The sequence below is a fragment of the Lacerta agilis genome, chromosome 14, assembly GCF_009819535.1.
Source record: "Lacerta agilis isolate rLacAgi1 chromosome 14, rLacAgi1.pri, whole genome shotgun sequence".
NCBI classification, from domain to species: Eukaryota; Metazoa; Chordata; class Lepidosauria; order Squamata; family Lacertidae; genus Lacerta; species Lacerta agilis.
The window spans coordinates 20,413,179-20,435,693 of NC_046325.1; the positions used below are offsets into that span (position 1 = coordinate 20,413,179).

Sequence of the window (22,515 nt, forward strand, 5' to 3'; positions counted from 1 at the left end):
CCTTCTTGGGGTTTTATGGCCCCACCCTCCAAACTTTTATTCAGTGTAGACATTTGGTGGCTGATTTTTGGGATTCTGTGTAGGAATGCTTTGCCTATCATCGTACTAGGATACTACATCTTACCCTTGGCATGGTTGGTTTGTCCATCTTGTCATGTGCCATTAGTATTTCACACCTTGTATCCTTTCTGCAGATCTCTTGTGTTAAATTAATAAATATGGCCTAGATCCCTCAGCCTTTTTATCTGGAATACAGTGGTACCCCGTGTTATGCATGTGCTTAACTCAAATGCCCCCGGAAAACCCCAAAACCCGGAAGTAGTGCGATTTGAGTGCTTCTGTGCATGCGCAAAGTGTGCAGATCCGAGGGGCACGTGCAGGTTGTGCTGGCATTCTTAACTCGAATGTCCACAACCCGGGGTATGACTGTACTTATTTTTGCAACTCCCCAGAGTTAGTTATTCAACATCATAAGATGCTTCAAATTCAGAATCTGCATTTTCTTTTTGCAGAATAAGGAAAAAGAAAGGCAGAGGGAGGCATAAACAGATGTTTATGTAATGGAATGCTCTACAGCAGGATTTCCCAAACTTGGGTCTCCAGCTGCTGTTAGACTACAACTCTCATCATCCCTAGCTAGCAGGATCAGTGGTCAGGGATGATGGGAATTGTAGTCCAAAAATAGCTGGCAACCCAAGTTTGGGAGCCCCTGCTTTATAGCAAATTCTAGATACACATAATATTTGGAAATATTTACTATATTTCCAATATCAGATTTATCATTTTTCTTTTCTTATAATTCTCTTCAAATTTTGATGTAACTACACTGTGCTTTAAGTTCAAACATTCAATCAGGACATCTTATACGGAATCAGACCATTTGATCGCACCTTGTCTACATTGACTGGCAGAGTGGCTCCCAACCCTACCTAGAGGAGCAGGGAATTGAGCTGGGACCTGCAAAGCCATAGTGCTACCACTCAGCTACACCTTTTCTACCAACATTTCTAACTACAGGTCACCCATCATGAGTCATCACCCCTGGCCATTTATTAATTGTGAGCAAAAGCATAATATTCCACACGATTCTTAGGAACTAAAGCTTAACTCCTTCCAGACCAAGTTCCTGCATATTTCACCTTATTAGCTTGTCCTTGGTATTCAGATCTGGTCTCAGGATAATTATATAGCATTTGGGAGCAAAGATACAACCAAGTAACCCAGCACTGGAGGCCAAGATGGAGAAAATCTCAGCTGCCACCATGTATTTTCCCTTTGTGCTCAAGTAAGAGGGAACAAAGGACAGCCAAACACTGCAGAAGACCAACATGCTGAAAGTGATGAATTTGGCTTCATTAAAACTGTCTGGCAATCTCCTGGCCTGGAAAGCCATGGTGAAGCTGATAATGGCCAGAAATCCCAAGTATCCCAGAACACAATAAAACATTGTGCTTGACCCTTCGTTGCATTCCACTATGATTTTTTCAGCCAATGAGTCCATGTCTAAATTTGGGAATGGAGGAGCTGTACAAAACCATAAACCGCAAATAATGACTTGAATAAGAGAGCAACCAATAAGAATCAAATTAGTGAGTCTTTTCCCAACCCACTTCCTCATGCTGGACCCTGGCTTGGTAGCCATGAATGCAATAACCACAGTGATAGTTTTTGCCAATACAGAAGAAACAGCTACTGAAAAGATTATGCCAAAAGCAGTTTGCCGTAAACAGCAGGTCACTGACTGGGGCTTGCCAATGAATAGGAAGGAACACAGGAAGCATAGAAATAGAGAGATGAGGAGTGAGAAAGAGAGGTTCTGATTGTTGGCTTTAATGATGGGAGTGTCTTTGTACTTGATGAAAATGCCTAGCACCAAAGCTGTAATTAGTGAAAATGTCAAACTAAAAAAAGATAAAGTGATGCCCAGTGGTTCTGAGAAAGAGAGGAAGTCTATGACCTTAGGAAGGCATCTGTCTCTGTTTTTGTTTGCAAATTTATCTTCTGGGCATTGTTCACAATCATCCATGTCTGAAAAATTAGAACAAATCATGTGTCAGTATCAATTCCTCATTCACTACTGTCAGCAAGCTCCGCTCTGTTCAACATAAACATGGCCCTTCAATTATGAGTATTTAAAAGAAGTTTCTAAAAATGATATTCTCCTCAAGATAGCTCTATATTTATTTCCCACATCTATGATGCAAATTTAATTTAAACGGAACTCAGCAAGCACTGCAATTGGATTTTTAAGAATCCATAGACTGGAAGACTAGGAATAGGTGGGCAAAAAAAAATCCTCTCTGTGTCACTTTAGCATATCCTTATCATATAAGTACTATTATGTCCTGTTTTCACATTTATTTGAGAGTTCAAAACTAAAATCTGCGGAGCAAGTCATATGTAGACTGTTTAAGCATGAAAATATTTTTTAGTTATTTCATGGTTCAGCTTTAACAATAGACCATATGCAACATTTCAAACAGCATCACCTTATAAGGCCTATCAGAGACTAGTAGAAGACTATTCAAGTGGGGAAGCTGAGAAATTACTACTGGTTACTCTTAATGAGTGAGAATGAGAAACAATTTTAGTGTATTGCCAAATGCACTCGGTTTATTAGCCTGTATATTCACAACACTGTATTTCCTACCTTTTTGGTGTGAAATCTTTCCATCCGGACATGGGGCACAATCGTAGCAGCAAAATGGCTCACCCTCTTTCTTTTTTCTTCTGTAGCCTGGGTGACACTTTTCATTACACATGGCAACAGGCAGCATCTATCCATAAACAGAGGAGGAAAATGAATTGCTCTTGTACTTGCTTAACAACAAGAAACAAAGTTTTAAAGGAAGATACCAAGATATCCAAGATTATAAGTCTTTAAATCAGGTGTGGGGAACCTTTGGCCCTCCAGATCTTTCTGGACTGCAACTCTCATCAGCCCTAGCAAGCATGGCCAATGGCCAAAGATAAAAGGAGTTGTTGTTCAACATCTGGAGGATTAAAAGTTCCCCACACTTGCATTATACACTTATCTGGGCAAGCGAAGACTTTGGTAATCTTTCGTAATATGGTGTCCTGTGCTAGACCAAAATTTGATGCCCCTCAAATCAATCTTCTCATTTATGGATCTTCTAAATTTTGTTCCCCCTTGGCTCAGCACCATGTGCATGGAACCACCCACACCACCCTAAATCCAGCACTGATCTGGGATTGAGAGTAAATCGCCTTGATTTCAACACATCTTACAGGTATAGGACTCCACTGTAAATTAATAGAAAGGATCAGACACATGATGATTTTTGAAAAATGTCAAAATCAATAAATTATTTCATCACTCTAGTTGCCTAAGAGTGCTACTGATGAAGGATTTATATGCAAAAATGGTCAGGCACAGTATTCATATGTCTGTGTGCTGGTATACTTCCTCCCTTTTTCCTTGCTTCGCCTCACATACATTTTCCCTTCCCAACTTCTTTAAAGGTCAAAATCAGCTTCTTCATCAGAACCTCTGTAAAGAAGCAGTGGAGAACGTCTAGTTCATGTGCAGTGGTGGAGGAAGCCGCTCGGTCACCCTGGGTGGCAAACCTGGGGGCCTGGCGGTGGTGCACACCGCTCTGTGGCGCACACCGCTCTGTGGCGCACATGCACAACATTGCTGCATACAACGCATGCCGCATGCACCGTGCATCATACACAGTGCTGCATGCCCATGCGGCATACGCAGTGGTGCATGTGCCATGCGTATCATGCACTGTGCACTCCGTGGCTTGCTCGCAGGCTGCCGAGTAGGTTTGCAAGCAGGCTGCGGGCAAGGCTGCCTCGCTCCGCAGCTTGCTCGGGGCCTGCTGGCAGGGCTCCGCTTGGGCGGGGTGGGCGGGTATGCTGAGTGTCACCCCACTCCCCTGGAACCTGGGGTGCCCCGCCCCCACCATGCTCACCTCGCCACGCCACTGCTAATGGGCCTAATTAGGCCCACCAGCCATCCCTTTTTGGCCCATGAGGAAATTTTGGCCAAGTAATGCCCACTTGCCTTATATCATCTTTGGCATGTAAAACATGACTCAGCCAAAAGGCACCACACTGACCAGCTGATTGACAGTGCCTGTCAAGTCCTATGCAAAGTGCTATGTACTTTGTCAGATCTTCAGAAGCCCCTTGCAAATGGCTGATGATTGCTCTTCAGAAACACTTTTCAAAGAACTACATAAAATAGCTTTTGTGGAAGAAGCTTCTGCAAGATCCCTTTAGGCCAAAAAAAAAAAAAAAGTTCACCAGACATAATTGGGATGCCAGGTGACTGTCAAAATTTGCTTGCATGGGGTGAGGAAAATAATGATCTCTCCATTGGCCAGGATGATTTCCCTACCTCTGGCACAAGCAATTAACAAGAATATAATCCAGGATCAGTTAAAAATGATATCATGAGGTGGCTCCAGCCCAGTGTGAAAGCCATATTTTGAACCAATTTGAAGCTTCTGAACACTCTTCAAGGGCAGCCCCATGATGAATGCATGATACCAATGTAACCTGGAGGCAACTTTCAGGAAACACTACACCATCTGACCTAATTTCCTTGTTACCAGCGGCGTAGCTAGCTGCTCAGGTACCCAGGGCAGTGCAAATGCCCTACGCCCAGGGCCTGGCAAGCCATCCACGGGGCAGGGCAAGCTGGGGCAGAGCATGCTGTGCGGAACCTCCATGGAGTCTGCAATCCAAAGTTGCCGCTTTGGGCAGTGCGGAGCCTGCAGGTGCCCGAGTTTCCGCATCACTCCCCAGGAGAGACGTGTGGCTCGGGCGCGCTACAGGCAAAGGCCCCGTGGTCATCCCCCTCAGTGATGACACCTTGGGTGGCCCGCACCAACCGTACCCCCCTTCCTATGCCACTGCTTGTCACAATTAAATAGGAATGCTGCATTAATACAGACACAGTACAACATTGACCACTCTGTCTTTAATCAATCGCTTTGTGAAATTTTGAGATAGCCCCCATCCATGGCAGTCTGGGAGGGCTTATCAAAGTTCAATATTGAAACACTTCTTGTTGAACATTTTCTCTTATTCTACACTTAGAACCTACCTTGTTGAACATGTAGTGCCATGTGATAGCCTCCTCAGCAATGACAAACTCTTTATCCATTATAGGTTGTGGCTCCATCCTTCCAACTTTCACTCTTACAAAAGATTGGTTTGGGAAAGTTACCCAGTTTATTATATCATATCCAGCTGCTAATTCACTATTCTCATTAAAAGATACTGTGTCTCCAGCAGTGTTGTTAAATGAGATGCTCCTTAGGAAAGAGTGAAGCTAGAATGAAAAGAGACAAAGAATGCTTATTTCTTCATTTGTTGAATTTGTACCCTGCCCTTCATCATATAGTGATCCTATAATGGGCTATAAGAAAATGAAAACATATAATAATTGCTAAATAATACCAACAAAATTTTAAAGCTTTATATATTAAAATTCATAATAGCCTACCTCAAACAGAGAAGAGAGAAGATTTTTACTGGTCCCAAAAACTATACAGATTTGGCACCAGTTGTCTTTCAAGGCATGTGAGTGAAGAGATACATTCTGGCAACAGAGTGTATGAGAGAGACAGACAGACAGAAACAGTGCTTTGATCATTCATTGTAACATTAATGAGTTTCAGAGTCCTTAAGAATTTTCTTTTCTAATCGCAGAAGGGAAAAAAGTTACTGTATACTATAAACTTGACTAATCCATTATCACCCCCATTGGAGAGAAATCAATTGCATGGGAGAAATCAACATGCTCAAGGAAAATTGAATTATGTATGTGTGTATTTAGTGTCTAGTTAATTGAGTGCAATCAGACACCAAAACAGATATTACAATATAGGTGCTTTTGATGTGAAACATTACCTGCCAGTGTTGTAGATTTGGAAGATTAAATCTAGTTCTGTCCAGCGTTGCTCTGTGTTTTGACCTGAACACGTACATCTTATGTAAACTATGTGCTATGGCATGGATTGCATTGTAGATGCTGTAACTTTGGCCAGTCATACTAATTTCAAAGAGTGTTCCAGTGAGCTGCTCCAATTTCTCTTCACCGGTGCAAATATTAGCATTTCCCTTCCCTTCGTTAGAATCAGGAAATAAGCAATTGAATACCTGCTCCCAGAATATTCTCATAAAACCATCTCCTTTTGGTGAGTTTGGATTTAGGGTCTGAAGGTATTTTCTGAACCCCGGCACTTCATCTGAATGCATTGCAAAAGACAATGCACCATCAAAGACTCGTATATCTGAAGCTCTGTGCATTGTATCTGATGAAAAATCCCATTGGACTGTAATAATCCATGTTTTTCTTATGGAAGTCTCTACAATGCCTTTCAACATTGCGTATAAATATATTGTCCATGTCAAAGACGTTATTGTGGGATTTTCTGCATTTACAATAAATACTGTGATTTTAGAATCGGATAGATAACTGGCCTTATCTAGGATAGATTCAAATGAACTCAACATATCTATAGCATGAGTTATGGCTGGTATTTTGCTATTGAGGGCTATACAGATTCCATTCTTCAAAAGCATTGGCATTAAAGTCTGTACAAATGTGTCTCCATTATCATTCTCCATTGTAAGGATCCCAACCCATGTCCACTGGAAATGAAGAAGAAGACGGACAATCCCTGTGTATTGATATTCTTCATTTGGTACCATCCGGTAAAATGGAGGGAGCTGGCTTTTACCATCCACCACTGGAGCATTCACACAGTAGGCAATCTAAAGCAAAGGAAAACAATACATTTGTCATGAAATAATCATACATTGACAAAATGCAATGGGGTTTATGGGGTGTAAGAGAAGGTGTAGTACTTCTGGTGGGGGTCATATCATTCTTCTTCTGGGCTAGTATGTCCACCTTTGGTCTCCACCCTCAACTCAGCTCCCACCTGTGGCTCCTAGAAGCTGTCAGCATGTGACAGTGGCCACACACTAGGAACATCTTCAACTGGCCAGCTAAACTAGGTGGGGGTAGCCGATGGGTCTTTGTTGTGTGTCTGCAAAATGTTGATTACTTTGCATGTTTTCTATGCATCAAAACCTGCTGCCCTCTAGTATCAGGAGTAAGCATTATACTTCCCAAATTGTCCCTTAGTTTCTAACACTACTTGGAAGGAAAAGTAGCAGTTATGCCACTAAGCGTTTACCTTCCTTTGGTGCGTGCTTTCTAGGTACAGTTCTATACTTTAAAGCTCTGTGTCTGTGTGATTATTGTTGTTGTCGTTGTCCTGGCAGTTTCCCCAGGAAAGTCCACATTTTATAGCTGAATCAGAGGAAACAGCAGTCAATAGAAAACCCAATCAATGTTTGCTGATTTTCCAGGGAAAGTGATGGGGAGGGGGTGGAACCCTACTCAAACATAAAGCTTTAAAGCCTTAACCTGTGCCTAGAAACATGGCACAAAAGGAAGTCTGGATGACTCCCAGTTTTGGCATATGAACGCATATGCTTAGTAGATGGAATCACATGAGAAATGCTAATAAAATGTCCCTGAAAAGGACACTAACAACAACCCCCCCACTAAACTTATTTATTTCTATTTCTTATTCCTCTACTGATCTTAGGAATGAAATGCAATATCTTACCAGCAGAGAATGGTAAGAAATTGACAATTGCTATTATCTTGAGCATGATACTTTGGCCACCTCATGAGAAGAGAAGACTCCCTGGAAAAGACCCTGATGTTGGGAAAGATTGAGGGCACAAGGAGAAGGGGACAACAGAGGATGAGATGGTTGGACAGTGTTCTCGAAGCTACTAACATGAGTTTGACCCAACTGCAGGAGGCAGTGGAAGACAGGAGTGCCTGGCGTGCTCTGGTCCATGGGTAATGAAGAGTCGGAGATGACTAAACAACTAAACAAAAACAACACATCTCTCCCTTATTCTCTCTGTTTTTATTGCAAAAGAGAACAAGGAAAAGAAAATGGATATAGTAGAACAACACATAAATAAAAGTTGAAAAAGAATCATGTCCCCCACACACACATTCTACCTGTGGAATCTTGTAGATGCCTAAGAGTGTAGCCATGTAAAGGGAGATTTCACAATCAAGTCCCCCAATGACAGCTATCAGTTTCTTTTGCTTATCACATTTAAAATTTGGAACAATCCTTTTGTAGCTAGAAAGAAGTTTCAATGTGTTCTGATGAGTCATCCTTGCATTTAGATAACTATCATAAATGTGGAAGCCAAGGCTGTCATTTGGTAAGGTCTTGGAATTCGTATTGACCTCATTCACTGCAAATACCAATGACAAAACATGTTGATAGTATTTTGTCCTTGCCCTAAAGGAAAAGTTACATTATGTGTAAGACAGATATTGAGTCTTTCATCAACCATCTGTTTCATAACATATGTTTGACAGCATTCCAGTGAATCCATTGTCATGGCTACAAATATTATCAGAATTCTTAAGGTTGTATTCTCTCTACTGACTCATCAAAAATCAGAAACCAATAGAAAACAAGCCTTTATAGTAGTGTTCCCCCCTCCCCCCGGATTAGTTTATGCTGGGTTGCCCGATCAAGTGTCCATGGATGATGGGGGCTATGGCAGGCACTACTCAATTATAAAACACCCAGAACAAAAGTTGGGCTGTGGGCATATCCAAAAATGGGACCAATCCTATTACTGATGAACACAACTTCTCATTCCCCTTCCCAGCTGGTTCCTTCAGAATTTGACTTGCAAAAACAATTGCAATGCTGCTTTCTGATCATGCCAGTGCTTGGCTTACACACGTTTAGCAGTTACGACCTGGTTTAGTGCATGCAGAAGATAAAACAAAACACAAAGCAAAACAAAACAAAACAAAACAAAACAAAACAAAACAAAACAAAACAAAACGTCTTACAAAAGTCCATCTACAAACTTGGTTGTTGGATGTTCACTGAATGATATGTCATCAAATAAGCAGCCATACAAAGCTGCAATTGCTCCAATGGTAATGTCTCCTGCTTTATAATACTGGTATGGGAGCTGGAAGGGATTAGTCATGTCACACATATCAGTGGGTGCCTTGCACTCAGTTTGAGGCAGTTGCAGTGACAGGATGAGCAACAGGAAAAGAAATACCCCTGTCATCTTTGCCTATGTCTTGATGTAGAATATGGTTGAGAAAGTGGCATTAGATCTTTTTCATTAAAAAATGATTTCCCAATGAACAGACTGCAGCACATAATTCATCACTGCAACATTGAATGACACTGGCATATTATATAACAGCTTTTAGATTGTTATTGACTTTGCCTTATATCTCATTTAAAACAGACACAGAGAGACACACTTGGGATTTGGCAATGTAAGTGAGGGTGCCTAATAATTTTTCATAATTAAATGTCTGAAAAGCTCTCCCAGGAGTATTGCATTGTGCAAGACACTACAGTAGAGGCAAACATGTTTGATAGATCTCAGTATAGATTACAATCAGTCCTGAGTCACCATTATGGTAGCACCTTAGAGATCAACTAAGTTTGTTATTGGTATGAGCTTTCATGGTATCTGAAGAAGTGTGCATGCACACAAAAGCTCATACCAATAACAAACTTAGTTGTTCTCTAAGGTGCTACTGGAAGGAATTTTTTTATTTTGTTTCGACTATGGCAGACCAACACGGCTACCTACCTATATCTAGAACCATTATGGTAAACAGCGAGCCTTAGAATGGTTCCCAAGACCTATGCTCTGGTGAAGTTTCAAGCATCATCTAGACTCTATGCTAATGTATCATCAGATATGCTCTGCTGTATTATGGCAGCATTATCTGAATTCCAGAGAATTAGCCATGGGATTGTCAAAAATAGTGTTGTTGTTGTTGTTTTGAGGTCATATCATATATTTATAATGCTATGACATCATTACCTGACTGCCAGATAATTAAACTCTGGGAAGGTAAAATAAAGGGGGGGGGCTTATTTAGGGTCGTGTTGAGAAGTAAGTAGCTGTATGTTTGTTGAGATTCACTACAAATTTGTAAGACACACCTGTTATCTTAAAAAGAACTGACTAATTGGTAACAGAACTAATTAGTGTGGTCACAGTGTGACCCAAAGTGACTTACATTGAAAACTATGAAAAACTAAAAACACAGCTATACAATAAAAAGACAGGACTAAAAGGTGACAGGAACATAGAGGTTTTGAGCAAGGGTTGTTGGAAGGAAGAAGGAGGAAGACGGTCTGGGGTCCACCTTTGGGGAGGCTGGCTGCACAGCTGGCTGGGACAGATGCCTTGGGCTCCAGGGCTGTACTGCTGTGGGGTACAAGCCCCTTTTGAAATGGCCATGCTGTAAGATCTGGACTCCCTCCATGCAGACGAAAGATGCAAATAGGTGAATAAACCATATTTCTTAAAGCTACAACATTATCCGCCATGCCTCAATTCTCCGAAGGACACAGACTTTTGTAACAATATTCAGATATTTCAGTTCCTATATATCCCTTCTTATTAGGTGCTCCTTGTTGTTTAAGGATGGCCTCAGGATAATAACATAACATTTAGGGGCAAAAATACAACGTAACAAGCCAAAACTAGAAGCCAAGATGGAGAAAATTTCCACAGCCACCATGTGTTTTCCCTTGGTGCTAAGGTAAGATGGAATAAAAGACAACCAAACACTACAGAAAACCAACATGCTGAATGTAATGAATCTTGCTTCGTTGAAACTGTTTGGCAACTTCATAGCTAGGAAGGTCACAATGAAACTGACAATGGCTAGGAATCCCATGTAACCCAGGACACAATAAAAAAGTGAGAATGTTGCTGTTTGTATCACCCTTTTTCTCTTTGCCACTTCTGAGCAGAGTGTTTATTGCTACATCCTAGTGTGATTTTGCACTGTGTTTTTGTCTGTGTTCTCATATCAGTCATTAGAATTCCTGAAGATGCTAAAACCTTCCTGGGCAAAAGGAGATGGTTTTATCCAAGACTTCTGGGAACAGACATTCAGCTGTTCATTAGAACTGTCTATGAACCAAGAGATGGAGCAGAAGAAAACTCTCAATGGGGAAGAGAACCTGGAGAGTCTTCCTGGAAGTGCGTTTGAAATGAGCAGGAGTGGAAACAGCTACAATGTCTACAATGCAGTATATGCAGTGGCACAATCCTTCCATGCCATATACAAATCCAGCCATAAAGATATAAGGTTGATAGAAGGAGAGAACCTATTCTGCCCCGCTAGAATGTCCAACCATTCTAAACTCCTACCCACTCAAACCTCTCTTGTACCTGCGTTACATTGATGATATTTTTATTATCTGGACACATGGTCAACAGACCCTGGACACCTTCCACAAGACATTCAATGACTTTCACCCCACCATCAATCTAACTATGAACCAATCTATGCAAGAAATACACTTTTTGGACACTACTATAAAAATACAGGATGGACACATAGACACCACCTTATACCGTAAACCAACTGACCGACAAACATATCTACATGCTTCTAGCTACCATCCCAAACATACCAAACAATCCATTGTATATAGCCAGGCCCTACGTTACAGCCGCATCTGTTCCAACTCTACAGACAGAGACTCTCACCTAAGAGATCTACAGCAAACCTTTTTAGAACTAAAATATCCACCTGATGAAGTTAAACAACAGATCGACAGAGCCAGACTGATACCCAGAGAGAACTTGCTGCAAGACAGACCCAAAAAAGAAAATAACAGAACACCACTAGTCATCACATACAGCTCCCAAGTTAAAACAGTACAACGCATCATCAGAGATCTACAACCTCTCCTAGACAATGACAGTTCTCTTTCTCAAGCTCTGGGAGGAAGACCCTTCATCGCATACAAACAGCCACCCAATCTCAAACAGCTCCTCACCCACAATAATACAAAAACAGGACTCAACATGGACACTGGTACCAGAGCCTGCAATAAACCCAGATGCCAACTTTGCTGCCACATAAACCCGGATAACACCATTACTGGTCCCAACAACATCAAACACACCATCTCAGGACTATTTAATTGCTCATCTTCCAACATTGTGTATGCAATCAAATGCCAACAGTGCCCTTCAGCTCTCTATATTGGACAAACAGGCCAAACCCTACGCCAAAGGATAAATGGACATAAATCTGATATCAGGAATCACAAGACAGAGAAACCAGTAGGAGAACACTTCAATCTCCCAGGACATTCTATAAAAGATCTCAAAGTAGCTGTCTTAATACAAAGAAATTTCAGAAATAGACTGGAAAGAGAAGTGGCTGAATTGCAACTAATCACCAAACTTAAAACCATGGAGAAACCTGGTTTGAACAAAGACATTGGATTCTTATCTCATTATACATAACAAAGCCATCTTTAGCCATCTCACCCCTTGCATTTCCCTGCAAGACTAACTGCAGCCGTTTAGAGTCGTCAACAGGTTTTCCACACTTATCAGCCTATCACCCATTCCCACCACCCTTCTGAGTAATACCCCTCCCCACTCCCCCACTATATTTAAGGATCTGGTGACTTCTGTTTCAGTGTATCTGAAGAAGTGTGCATGCACACGAAAGCTCATACCAGGAACAAACTCAGTTGGTCTCTAAGGTGCTACTAGAAAGAATTTTCGATTTTGTTTTGACTATGGCAGACCAACACGGCTACCCACCTGTAACTGCAACCATGTTGGGTCACTACAACTCATTAAAAAGAAAGATGAGGTAGTTAAAAATAAATAAATTAAAGGGATTATTAATCTGTACAATATAATCCCATACACCTCTCCATACTACTACTTCCTCTCACTAAGGAGTGGCCTTGAGTATTTCAACCCACATAAGAGGCTCTGCACAAACCAAAACAAAATTTGAAAGTGGGCACCCTCATCTCAATCCTGAGACTCTGTCCAATCAGCATGGCTGGTTTTGTAGTTTGCTGCTGGCTAGCTGGCTGGCAATGATCAGAAATAGCTGCTTCCACTCACTTGCTCCACAGTTTTGACCCAATAAGATGACAAGCAGGGTTGGTAAAGCTAACAAGGATTGAAAACAGGTGTTCTTATCCCCCACATTATTTTGCTCCTTGCCACCTGGTCTAGAAGTCTTAAAGTCAGTGTCTCCCCAATATTTATCTGCTTTTGTTTTGCTTTGTGTTGTTTTGTTATAGGGCAGATTAGGAGTGATCTAGTTATTGGGTGTGTATGCTTGACTATCTCCCCATTGTTATGGAAAGATTACTCCCTAGTAATATTTGGACTGACTGTGATTGCTTCTTCTTGTAGGAGCTAGGGTACCATTAAGGTAATCTGCCCCAGAAGACTTTTGGAATCAGAAGGATTCTAGACTTCACTTGGCAAATTTCTAGTTCTCATGGCTGCTACTTCCATTGATGTCCTGTATTTGTTATGGGACAGTGGGATGAACTCTTCTGAGCCCCTCTCCAGTATGATGGAGCTTGGAATGGCCCATTGTTTCCCAAGGACCTTTGGTCTATGGAGTGAACTAGACATCAGAGTGCAGGTGACACAAATCCCAAATCAAACATGCCAAAACACAGCTTGAGGCACATAACAGCACCTAGTAGCATTGATGGCTGTGAAGAGAGTTTACTTCTGTGCCACAATTATGTCCAGAAGATCTGTTCTGAGTAGCAAATGGGCTGCTTATGCCCTGCCCAGATAGAGGAATGTGTGGCAAATTTGCTAACCACTTTGATGGCAAAATTTTTCGTGTTTTCTCTGAACTTGATACTGCAGCTAAATCAAACCTTGGTAATATTTTAGTTTCATCTGAATCTGTTTGAGTTGCTACAGCCTGGGCAGGTTGACCTTGTGTTGGGGAATTGCCCCTAACATGGTTTGAGGGCCACATCCTCACACAGGCCAGCATTGGGGGAAGTGTATTGGCTCATTGGTCTCCCTGTTGCTGAAGGGAGTTTTAGCTCAGCAACATCTGGAAATTGGCCACCATTGTTTTAGCATTATTTTGAGGCCCACAGCCATGTGCTTAGTTCTGGTCCCTGAATGAGAAAATAATATTTTTGCTGAGCTGTGACAAACATGTTTTCTTCACCAGTTTGAAGGAGAATGCACAACCATGGGTATAATTATCCAAGGAAGTTTGATGAAAAAATTATATTTATTCAAATAGTCTCTATGGAATTTTACTGGCTCTGAGCAAAATTGTTAGCCAATATTGTAAAGGATGCATAAACCACATCAAATCCAAGACTAGGAATGATGGATAGACAGGTTTGTGCTGATTCACATTTTCCAGTTCAGGCATCAAATCACCTCATTTGTAATCATGACAATTGAGAAACTAGGACAACTGTGTGTAAAGGGAAAAATCATATTCTGGATGAGGCTGTTGGCGATCTTGACACTGCTGCTCTTGCTGTTGCCTCCCATAATGTGCCATTTTAATGTTGTTAAATGTGTCAACAGTGACCCCTACGCTATTATCCACAAGTATTGTCAGCCAGGTGACATCCTCGTTGGCGGCCTCACTTCTCTGATTTTCATCACTTCAGACACAATAGCCTTCACAAACCACCCACACCAGTCAGTGGTTGAGGAGCCTGCGTAAGGAGTCATTTTAAGGCTTAAATTCCCACACAAGCAATATTAATTTATCCAGATAGTCCCATTCTCCCTCCCTCCTCTTTCTCTCATCTTAAATTTATTTCCTGCCTTCCTTCCATCATAGAGTCAAAAGTAACATCATGGTTCCTAGGTGGTTTTCCATCTAGGCACTGATCAGACCCAGACCTGCTTAGCTTTAACAAGGTGGTGGCCTCCTGTGCCTTCATACTGGAACTGGATATTGCATAGCTATGGGATGGAAATAAACTTGCCATTCCTCACCCTGAATACCACCAAGCCCTGCAATGATGTTCTTTTACTGAATATGAAGGAGCAGGGGATAGCCAGTTGCATTGGGTCTTACTGCTTTCCCAGTGCTGTGTCCCTCAGCCTCTCTCTCTACTTTTGTGACACGCTGAGTCACTTTCTTACATCACCTTAATATTGGTGCCGTTGATACATTTTCTGTATCAGACCCAGCATTTCCACACCCATGCACAATATGTTTAGTAATTTGAGGTGATGTAAGATTCTGAAGGTTCTCTGTTCTGAGGAGAAAACAAGACAGTAATGATTATTTTATTAACTTCAGAATATCCCTCTGATGTAGTCTGTCACTCTCTTTGTAGCTTACTCACTAAAAACTACCAGCACATCCTGGCCTTGGCATTTGCGGTAAAGGAGATAAATGAAAACCCATATATATTGCCCAATACCACACTGGGTTTTCACATCTACGACAGCTATTTCAATGCAAGATGGACCTTTCATGCCACCATGAATCTCATCTATGCACAGGAAAGATTTAGACCCAACTTCATGTGTAATGCTCAGAGCAATCTGATAGCAGTCATTGGGGGACTGGACTCTCAAACTTCCATAAACTTGGCGACCCTGTTAAGCATCTACAAAATCCCACAGGTAGGCAGTGTGGTGAGTGGTATGCAGAAGTTTAACAAGTCAATAACCATGTGATTGGGAACATTAGATGTTGTTGGACCATCTTTCATCATCTGCAGCCAGAACGGCCAGTGGTCAGGGATGACAGAAGTGGTATTCTAACAACATATGTAAGACCACAATTTAGCCACATCAGATGGAAAGAAGACCCACTGAGTTCAAAGGGACTTACCACCAAGAAACTGGGTAAAAGTTTGCAGCCTAAAATGTCTATTATTTTCCAAGCAAAGTTTTATAACTTTGAAAACTGAGTGGCAGAATTTAGCTACTGTTTGAATATCAGATTTAAGTGTTGTAAATTGCCCTGTGATGTTTGGATGTAGGGCAGTATATATATTTAATAAATAAAAAACAATATTTTTATGGTTTATTCACAAAAAATGTTATAATGGTGCCATATTAAAGAGAGGAAGGGGAGTGCCCTTTTAAATTAGTGTGATGTCCTGCACCAACAAATCATTGCCTTTGTATTTTCAAAACAAGAGAGAGGGGGAAAGGTCTATTTCCCTTTCCTTAATTTCTCATTCATGACCAATATTTACTTGTTGATATTTGGGAACAATGATGACTACTGAGCAATAGCATCATCACATATTATTATTATTATTATTATTATTATTATTATTATTATTATTAATCGCTCCACACTTCCCTTTAGTTCATCTATGGCTGTGCCCCAACAATGAATGATGAAAGTGAAGTATTTCCCTTTTATAAAATGGTCCCAAATGAATCTCATCAGTATATGGGGATTCTCAAGTTGCTGCTGCATTTCAACTGGACATGGATTGGGGTCCTTGTTTTAGATGATGAAAATGGAGAACGAATTGTTCAGACTGTGCTTCCAATGTTTTCCCAGAATGGCATTTGTTTTGCTTTTGTAGAAAAGCAAATGAAAATATCTTTCATTGATAGTTTGCTGGACATGTTGAATCAGGGGTTGAAAATATATCATATGATTATGGAAAGCAAGGCTAATGCATTTGTTTTCTTTGGAGAAACGCAGTCCACAATAACAATAAGATGGTGGCTGTATTTACCAAAATTGAAATACACAGAAAATATATCAAAAGGTATTGTCTGGATTATGACAGCCGAAATGGACTTGGGATCATTTTCATATCAAAGGAACTGGGATGTTCAAGCCATCCATGGTTCACTGTCCTTCACTATTCACTCCAGTGAAGTCTCAGGATTCTCCAAATTTCTTCAGAGCATAAATCCTTCAGAGATAAAAGGTGATGGCTTTATAAGAGAATTCTGGGAGCAATCTTTCAACTGTGCATGGGCAAATTCAGTTGCAGACAAAGAGGACGAGAATATTTGTACTGGGGAAGAGAAGCTAGAGAGCCTTCCAGGGGCTTTTTTTGAAAAGACCATGACTGGCCACAGTTATAGCATTTACAATGGAGTTTATGCTTCAGCTCATGCCTTGCACAATCTGCAATCATCCACATCCAAATTTAAAGCAATGGTGCATGGAAATGATGTGATGCTTCAGAATAAGCAGTCATGGCAGGTAAAGCCCTCAGCAGACTATGCATAATATATATTTGGCTGCAGCAATACTCCACACAGACCTCCTTCCTCCCCCATCTGTCCAATTCTTTCCAAAAATGTATCCTTCAGGGGAGTTGCTCCAGGCCATTGATTTTGTTTCCAATTTCTGAACTCTTTACAAGCAACTAAAATGCTACAGATTATTCCAACTGTGGTTCCACCACTGATTTGTGTTCTTCTGTGCTATTTTCAATTTAGCTTCATCATCTTCTGAGACGTATTTCATTTAACAACAGCTCTGGGGACAAAGTTTCCTTTGACCATAATGGGGAACTAATAGCTGGATTTGATATTATAAACTGGGTCACTTTCCCAAACCAATCTTTCATTCGACTGAAAGTTGGAAAAATGGATCCTCTGGCTCCTGAACACCAAGTATTTACCATTAATGATGATGCTATCATGTGGCACAGCAAATTTAATCAGGTAGGATCTGAATGCAGGCCTTTATGGAAGTCTTCAAACTCTAAATAAATGGTGAGGCCAAAGTCTCAGAAATTGATTATGAGGTAGTAAAGTATTTATATGGACTGGACTATTCTACTTCAGATTGCAGGTGGAACCTCACATGATTGAAGCCTTGACATTGAGAACAAATTATATCATTGCATGTTGAAAACCAGATGTCAGGAATAAGTGTGATCTGGCCACTATCTGCAGTCTGAAGTGGTACAGTTTAGAAACTGGTTTGCCACATCATCAGTCTGATCATTGAACAAGGTCAGATTCATAGTACTGAACTTCAAAGTCAATTCATTTATGCATTATTGAGCCCCTTTTAATTATTGACCTTGTTTGGAAATGGCATACTGCTAATTTATTGCTCTAGAAAGTAGAGGGTCTAATGTGGTCCTGTCTGATTTCACGTAAGTCTGTCACATGGAAAATGTAATTGAATGCACACTTATGGAAAATGATGAAGAGGTGTAAGTAGATAAGAAGAAAAAAAACGTTTTGATGTGGTCTTGTAGCTGCATACCCTTCCTCAACAGTGCCTATTTTACTTCTATCATACTAGAAGGCAGAGCTTACTCATAAGCAATGCATTTTTGATGATGGTAATCAGTGCTAGAAAGCAATATCTTCAGAGTGAGAAAAGCAATCCCCCCCTCTGTCCCAGCATTCTACGTGGCACAAGATTACTTAGTTCTTGTTGAGCTCTAAAGTAGGATTTAACATTTGGCTCATCCTTTTTCACCTGTTCCTTACTGGTCCATCTGGGTGTGCTCCTCATTCTGGGTTTGTTTGGCATTTTCTTCTGTCAGAATCACCAAGTAGTGTGAACAGGGAGGGACTTTACAACAGCATTCCTTAGTGAGCACTTCCAGACATCTTTTGGATTAAGGGTGATAACCAGCCTACTTCTCATTGCCACTCAGCTTGTAGGACTAGAGTTGATGGGATCTTCTTTGTACCTGGAGGTTTCATCCTTCTGAACACTGACCAGCTTATGGAGAGTAGAGAACATGGATGCTTCCTGCATGAATCATCTTTATCATCCTTGAGCCAAAGTGTTGTTGCCCTAGTAAAGTAACAACAGGAGTCTAGCTCAGCTGTCTTCTCAATAGAGGGATGCCAGCTTGAAAGAAAAATAACTTATAGTTGCACCAACTGTAGGTCCCTAACATGCTGTATAAATAAAGTTATGACTATATACCTCTTGTATTGCAACTTCATTCTGGGGTGTAGGGAAGAAGGAGTAGACTAAAATGTAATAGGGAACAATATTATATAGTGTTATCAGCCAATGGATCAACCAGTAAGAAAATTGTGATCTGCATATTTCTGAGTATTATACATCCTTCTCTTTCGTTTATGCAAAGGCACTGCCCTTTTCTCTGTGTAATGAAAATTGCCACCCCGGTTACAATAAGAGGGGAAAGGAAGGGGAGCCCTTTTGTTGTTATGATTGCATCCCATGTCCAAAAGGAAAAGTTTCAAACCAAACAGGTAAGAGATATGGCATTTTGTGATAAGAATATAAGGAATCAAGTTCTGTATTTCAGGTTAACATGAATTTTCTAGGTTTCTGTGAAGACCTTTTCTGGAAGATGAAATTTTAATAAAATATGTGTGCCTGTGGGCAGGATGTAGACACGAACCAGTAAGAAATCTATAGCCATTAAAAGTCTGCTAGACTGTCAACAAAATAACAGCAGCAGCAGCAACAACAGTAATGGTTAAATGATAATGAATAAAGGTATTATTATAATGCATTTGAGAAATCAAAACCACATTTATATTTTATTTTTCAGATATGGATCATTGTTTTACATGCCCAGAAGTTTATTATCCAAATAAGGACCAGGAGTTTTGCATTCCTAAAGTCATAACATTCTTATCTTATGAAGAACCTTTGGGGCTAGGTTTATCCATTTGTACTCTTGCCTTTTTTATCATCACAGTTTTGGTGCTAGGAACATTTGTGAAATACCAACACACTCCTATAGTCAAAGCGAATAACCAAAATCTCACATACACTCTGCTTGTCTCCCTCATGCTCTGTTTTCTTTGTGCTTTGCTATTCATTGGCCGACCTGAGAAAGTGGCATGTCTCTTGCAACAAACTGCATTTGGAATAATCTTCTCTGTGGCAGTTTCTAGCATGTTGGCAAAAACCACTACAGTGATTCTTGCTTTCATGGCCACAAAGCCAGGAAGCAGGATGAGGGTGTGGATGGGAAAGAAATTCACCAACTCCATCCTTCTGTTTTGTTCCCTTATTCAAATAGCCATTTGCACTCTTTGGCTAGCAGTATCTCCTCCATTCCCAGATACTGACATGGATTCAATGACTGATGAAATTATATTGGAATGCAATGAGGGGTCAGCTGCCATGTTTTACTGTGTCCTGGGCTACATCGGTTTCCTGGCCATTCTTAGCTTCACCATGGCTTTCAAAGCCAGGAAATTGCCAGACAGTTTCAACGAAGCCAAATTCATCACCTTCAGCATGTTGGTCTTTTGCTGTATTTGGTTATCTTTTATTCCAGCCTATCTGAGTACTAAGGGAAAATATATGGTAGCAGTGGAAACCTTTTCTATCATAGCCTCCAGTGCTGGATTACTGGTTTGCATATTTTTCCCTAAATGGTACATTATTGTGTTGAGGCCTGAGCTGAACAATAAGGAGCACTTGATGAGCAGAGGGAAAATGTGATATGTCAAGCCTCTGGGTCTTCTGATATTAGCTTTTATTGAGCAGTGAAATAATGCACAGTAATCTAAGCTCTGGGAAGAACATGCACTTTTAAAATTCCTCCCAGAATGAGAAACAATTTGGAGCTAACAGACTGAGAACTGAGTTTCTTTCTTTTGGTATCCATTCAACAACTCTTCTGTTAAAATATACTCAACTCAACACCAGTGAAGCTAGCTAAGATATATCACGTTGCAAGTAATATGTGTTGGAAATGTAAAAGTGTGGAAGGTACCTTTTATCATATGTGGTGGACATGCCCAAAGGTTAAGGCTTTCTGGGAGAAGATTTATAATGAACTCAAGAAAGTAATGAAAATTACATTTTGTAAGAAACCAGAGGCCTTCCTTTTGAGCATGACTAACCATGAGATACCCAGTCAGGATAGAGTGTTTTTTATGTATGCCACGACAACTGCCAGAATTTTACTTGCAAGAAACTGGAAAGGTGAAGAGCTTCCGACAGTGGAAGAATGGCAGATGAAGCTGATGGACTTTATGGAACTCGCCGAACTGACCGCAAGACTCCGAGACCAGAGGGAGGAGAAGGTGCAGCAGGATTGGAAGAAATTTAAGGATTATTTTAAAAATCGTGAAAAGTTAGATATTTGAAGCAGAATCGGCTTGTTTAATTGGCTTTAGCTAGTTGATGTAGATGAAAACAGTATACAAGAAGTAATGTTATGAATGGTTTTGAATATTTAGAAATGCTTAAGGATATGTTGTTTAAGTAAAGAGTTATATATGATTAGTTAGTGTTTTAAACTGTATTAAGAATAGTGGTGAATGTTAAGAAAATAGTTACAAAGTTACCAAAGCATATTAATATTGAATGCAGCTGAGAGTTCGGGGGAAGCCCCCCTTAAAGAAGATTTGAGACTAGAAATAAACAATGTTTTCTCATTTAATGTTCCTATATTAGGTATGTATAAGTTTTCTTTTGTTATTTCTTATGTTGCTTTTAATGTGTTTGATGTGTTTTTTCTTTTGTCAATTGTCTTTGCTTATTTGTTTGCTGCAGTTGTTGTTTATTGTAGAAAATAAAAATTCTTATTAAAAAATAAAATAAAATATACTCAACTCTTTTTGTTTTGTTTTTAAAGCAGGCTTTCAGCAGCTTAATTGAAAGGCTGCATCTGTGCTTACTATTTTTCTAGAATAAGGCATGCCAAAACTCCCATGAATGCAATGGCACCCACCTGAGTGGTGCCAGAACTGAGTTCTGATCAGTTCCAGCTAAAAAAAAACCTGGACTGTAAAGGTAAAGGGACCCCTGGCCATTAGGTCCAGTCGCAGATGACTCTGGTGTTGCGGTGCTCATCCTGCTTTACTGGCCAAGGGAGCCGGCATATAGCTTCCGGGTCATGTGGCCAGCATGACTAAGCTGCTTCTGGTGAACCAGAGCAGCACACGGAAACGCTGTTTACCTTCCCACCGGAGTGGCACCTACCGTATTTTTCACTCCATAAGATGCTCTTTTTTCATCCTAAAAAGTAAGGGGAAATGTCTGTGCGTCTTATGGAGCGAATGCATGGTCCCTGGAGCCAAATTGCCCAGGGGCCAAAAGCAGATTGTGCTTTTTTTTTTTTTTTTACAGAGAGAAGGGGGTGTTGAAAGGAAGCTGCTGATCAGCAAGCAATCGGGAGAGAGATAAGGTTGCTGGCTCCCTTTCCTCCCACCCCCTTGCCCGGCCTCCATTGTTAAATGTTCTGCAGAGGGAGGCTGTGACATGTAACTGGCTGATTAGGTTATCTGTCTAGAAACTGTAGAAATGGCTCCCTTTCCTTTCCTAAAGAAGCTGTAGAACTATGAGTTGAACCCCATAAAAGCAGGGCTTTTTCTCTTTGCAAAAGAAGCTGTACAACTGTGAGCTGATCCCCCCCAACAAGGCTTTTCCCCCTTTGCAAAAGAAGCTGCACAACTGTGAGCTGATCCTCAAAAAACAAAAAACAAAACAAAACAGGGATTTTCTCCTTTCCTCCTCTAAAAACTAGGTGCGTCTTATGTTCAGGTGTGTCTTATGGAGAACTGCTAGGTTGGCAGGAGCAGGGACTGAGCAACAGGAGCTCACCCTGTCACAGGGATTCGAACCGCCAACCTTCTGATTGGCAAGCCTTAAGCTCTGCATCCTTATTATGCTTAATACAGCCAGTAATTGTCTGTGGTCAGCAAAGTATCTCCTGCAAGTTCCAAACATCTCATAAGCCTGCTCCTCAGTAACTC

General features: G+C 40.8%; 2 protein-coding genes across 2 annotated transcripts; one reads left to right on the forward strand and one right to left on the reverse strand.

The window, feature by feature from the left end:
- Positions 1-1,135: 1,135 nt before the first annotated feature.
- LOC117057594 (vomeronasal type-2 receptor 26-like) lies at positions 1,136-9,679 on the reverse strand. Its single transcript, XM_033168439.1, has 7 exons — positions 9,664-9,679; positions 8,033-8,277; positions 5,890-6,756; positions 5,098-5,308; positions 3,756-3,769; positions 2,651-2,777; positions 1,136-2,028 (listed from the first exon to the last, which is right to left on the reverse strand). The coding sequence occupies exons 1-7, from the start codon at positions 9,677-9,679 to the stop codon at positions 1,136-1,138; spliced, it is 2,373 nt and encodes a 790-aa protein (XP_033024330.1).
- A 1,243-nt stretch (positions 9,680-10,922) lies between these two features.
- Positions 10,923-20,254, forward strand: LOC117057595 (vomeronasal type-2 receptor 26-like). Its single transcript, XM_033168440.1, has 7 exons — positions 10,923-11,182; positions 14,437-14,574; positions 15,204-15,495; positions 16,193-17,053; positions 17,293-17,520; positions 18,918-19,044; positions 19,350-20,254. Exons 1-7 carry the CDS (start codon positions 10,923-10,925, stop codon positions 20,252-20,254), a joined length of 2,811 nt encoding a protein of 936 aa, XP_033024331.1.
- The last annotated feature ends 2,261 nt before the right edge of the window (positions 20,255-22,515 follow it).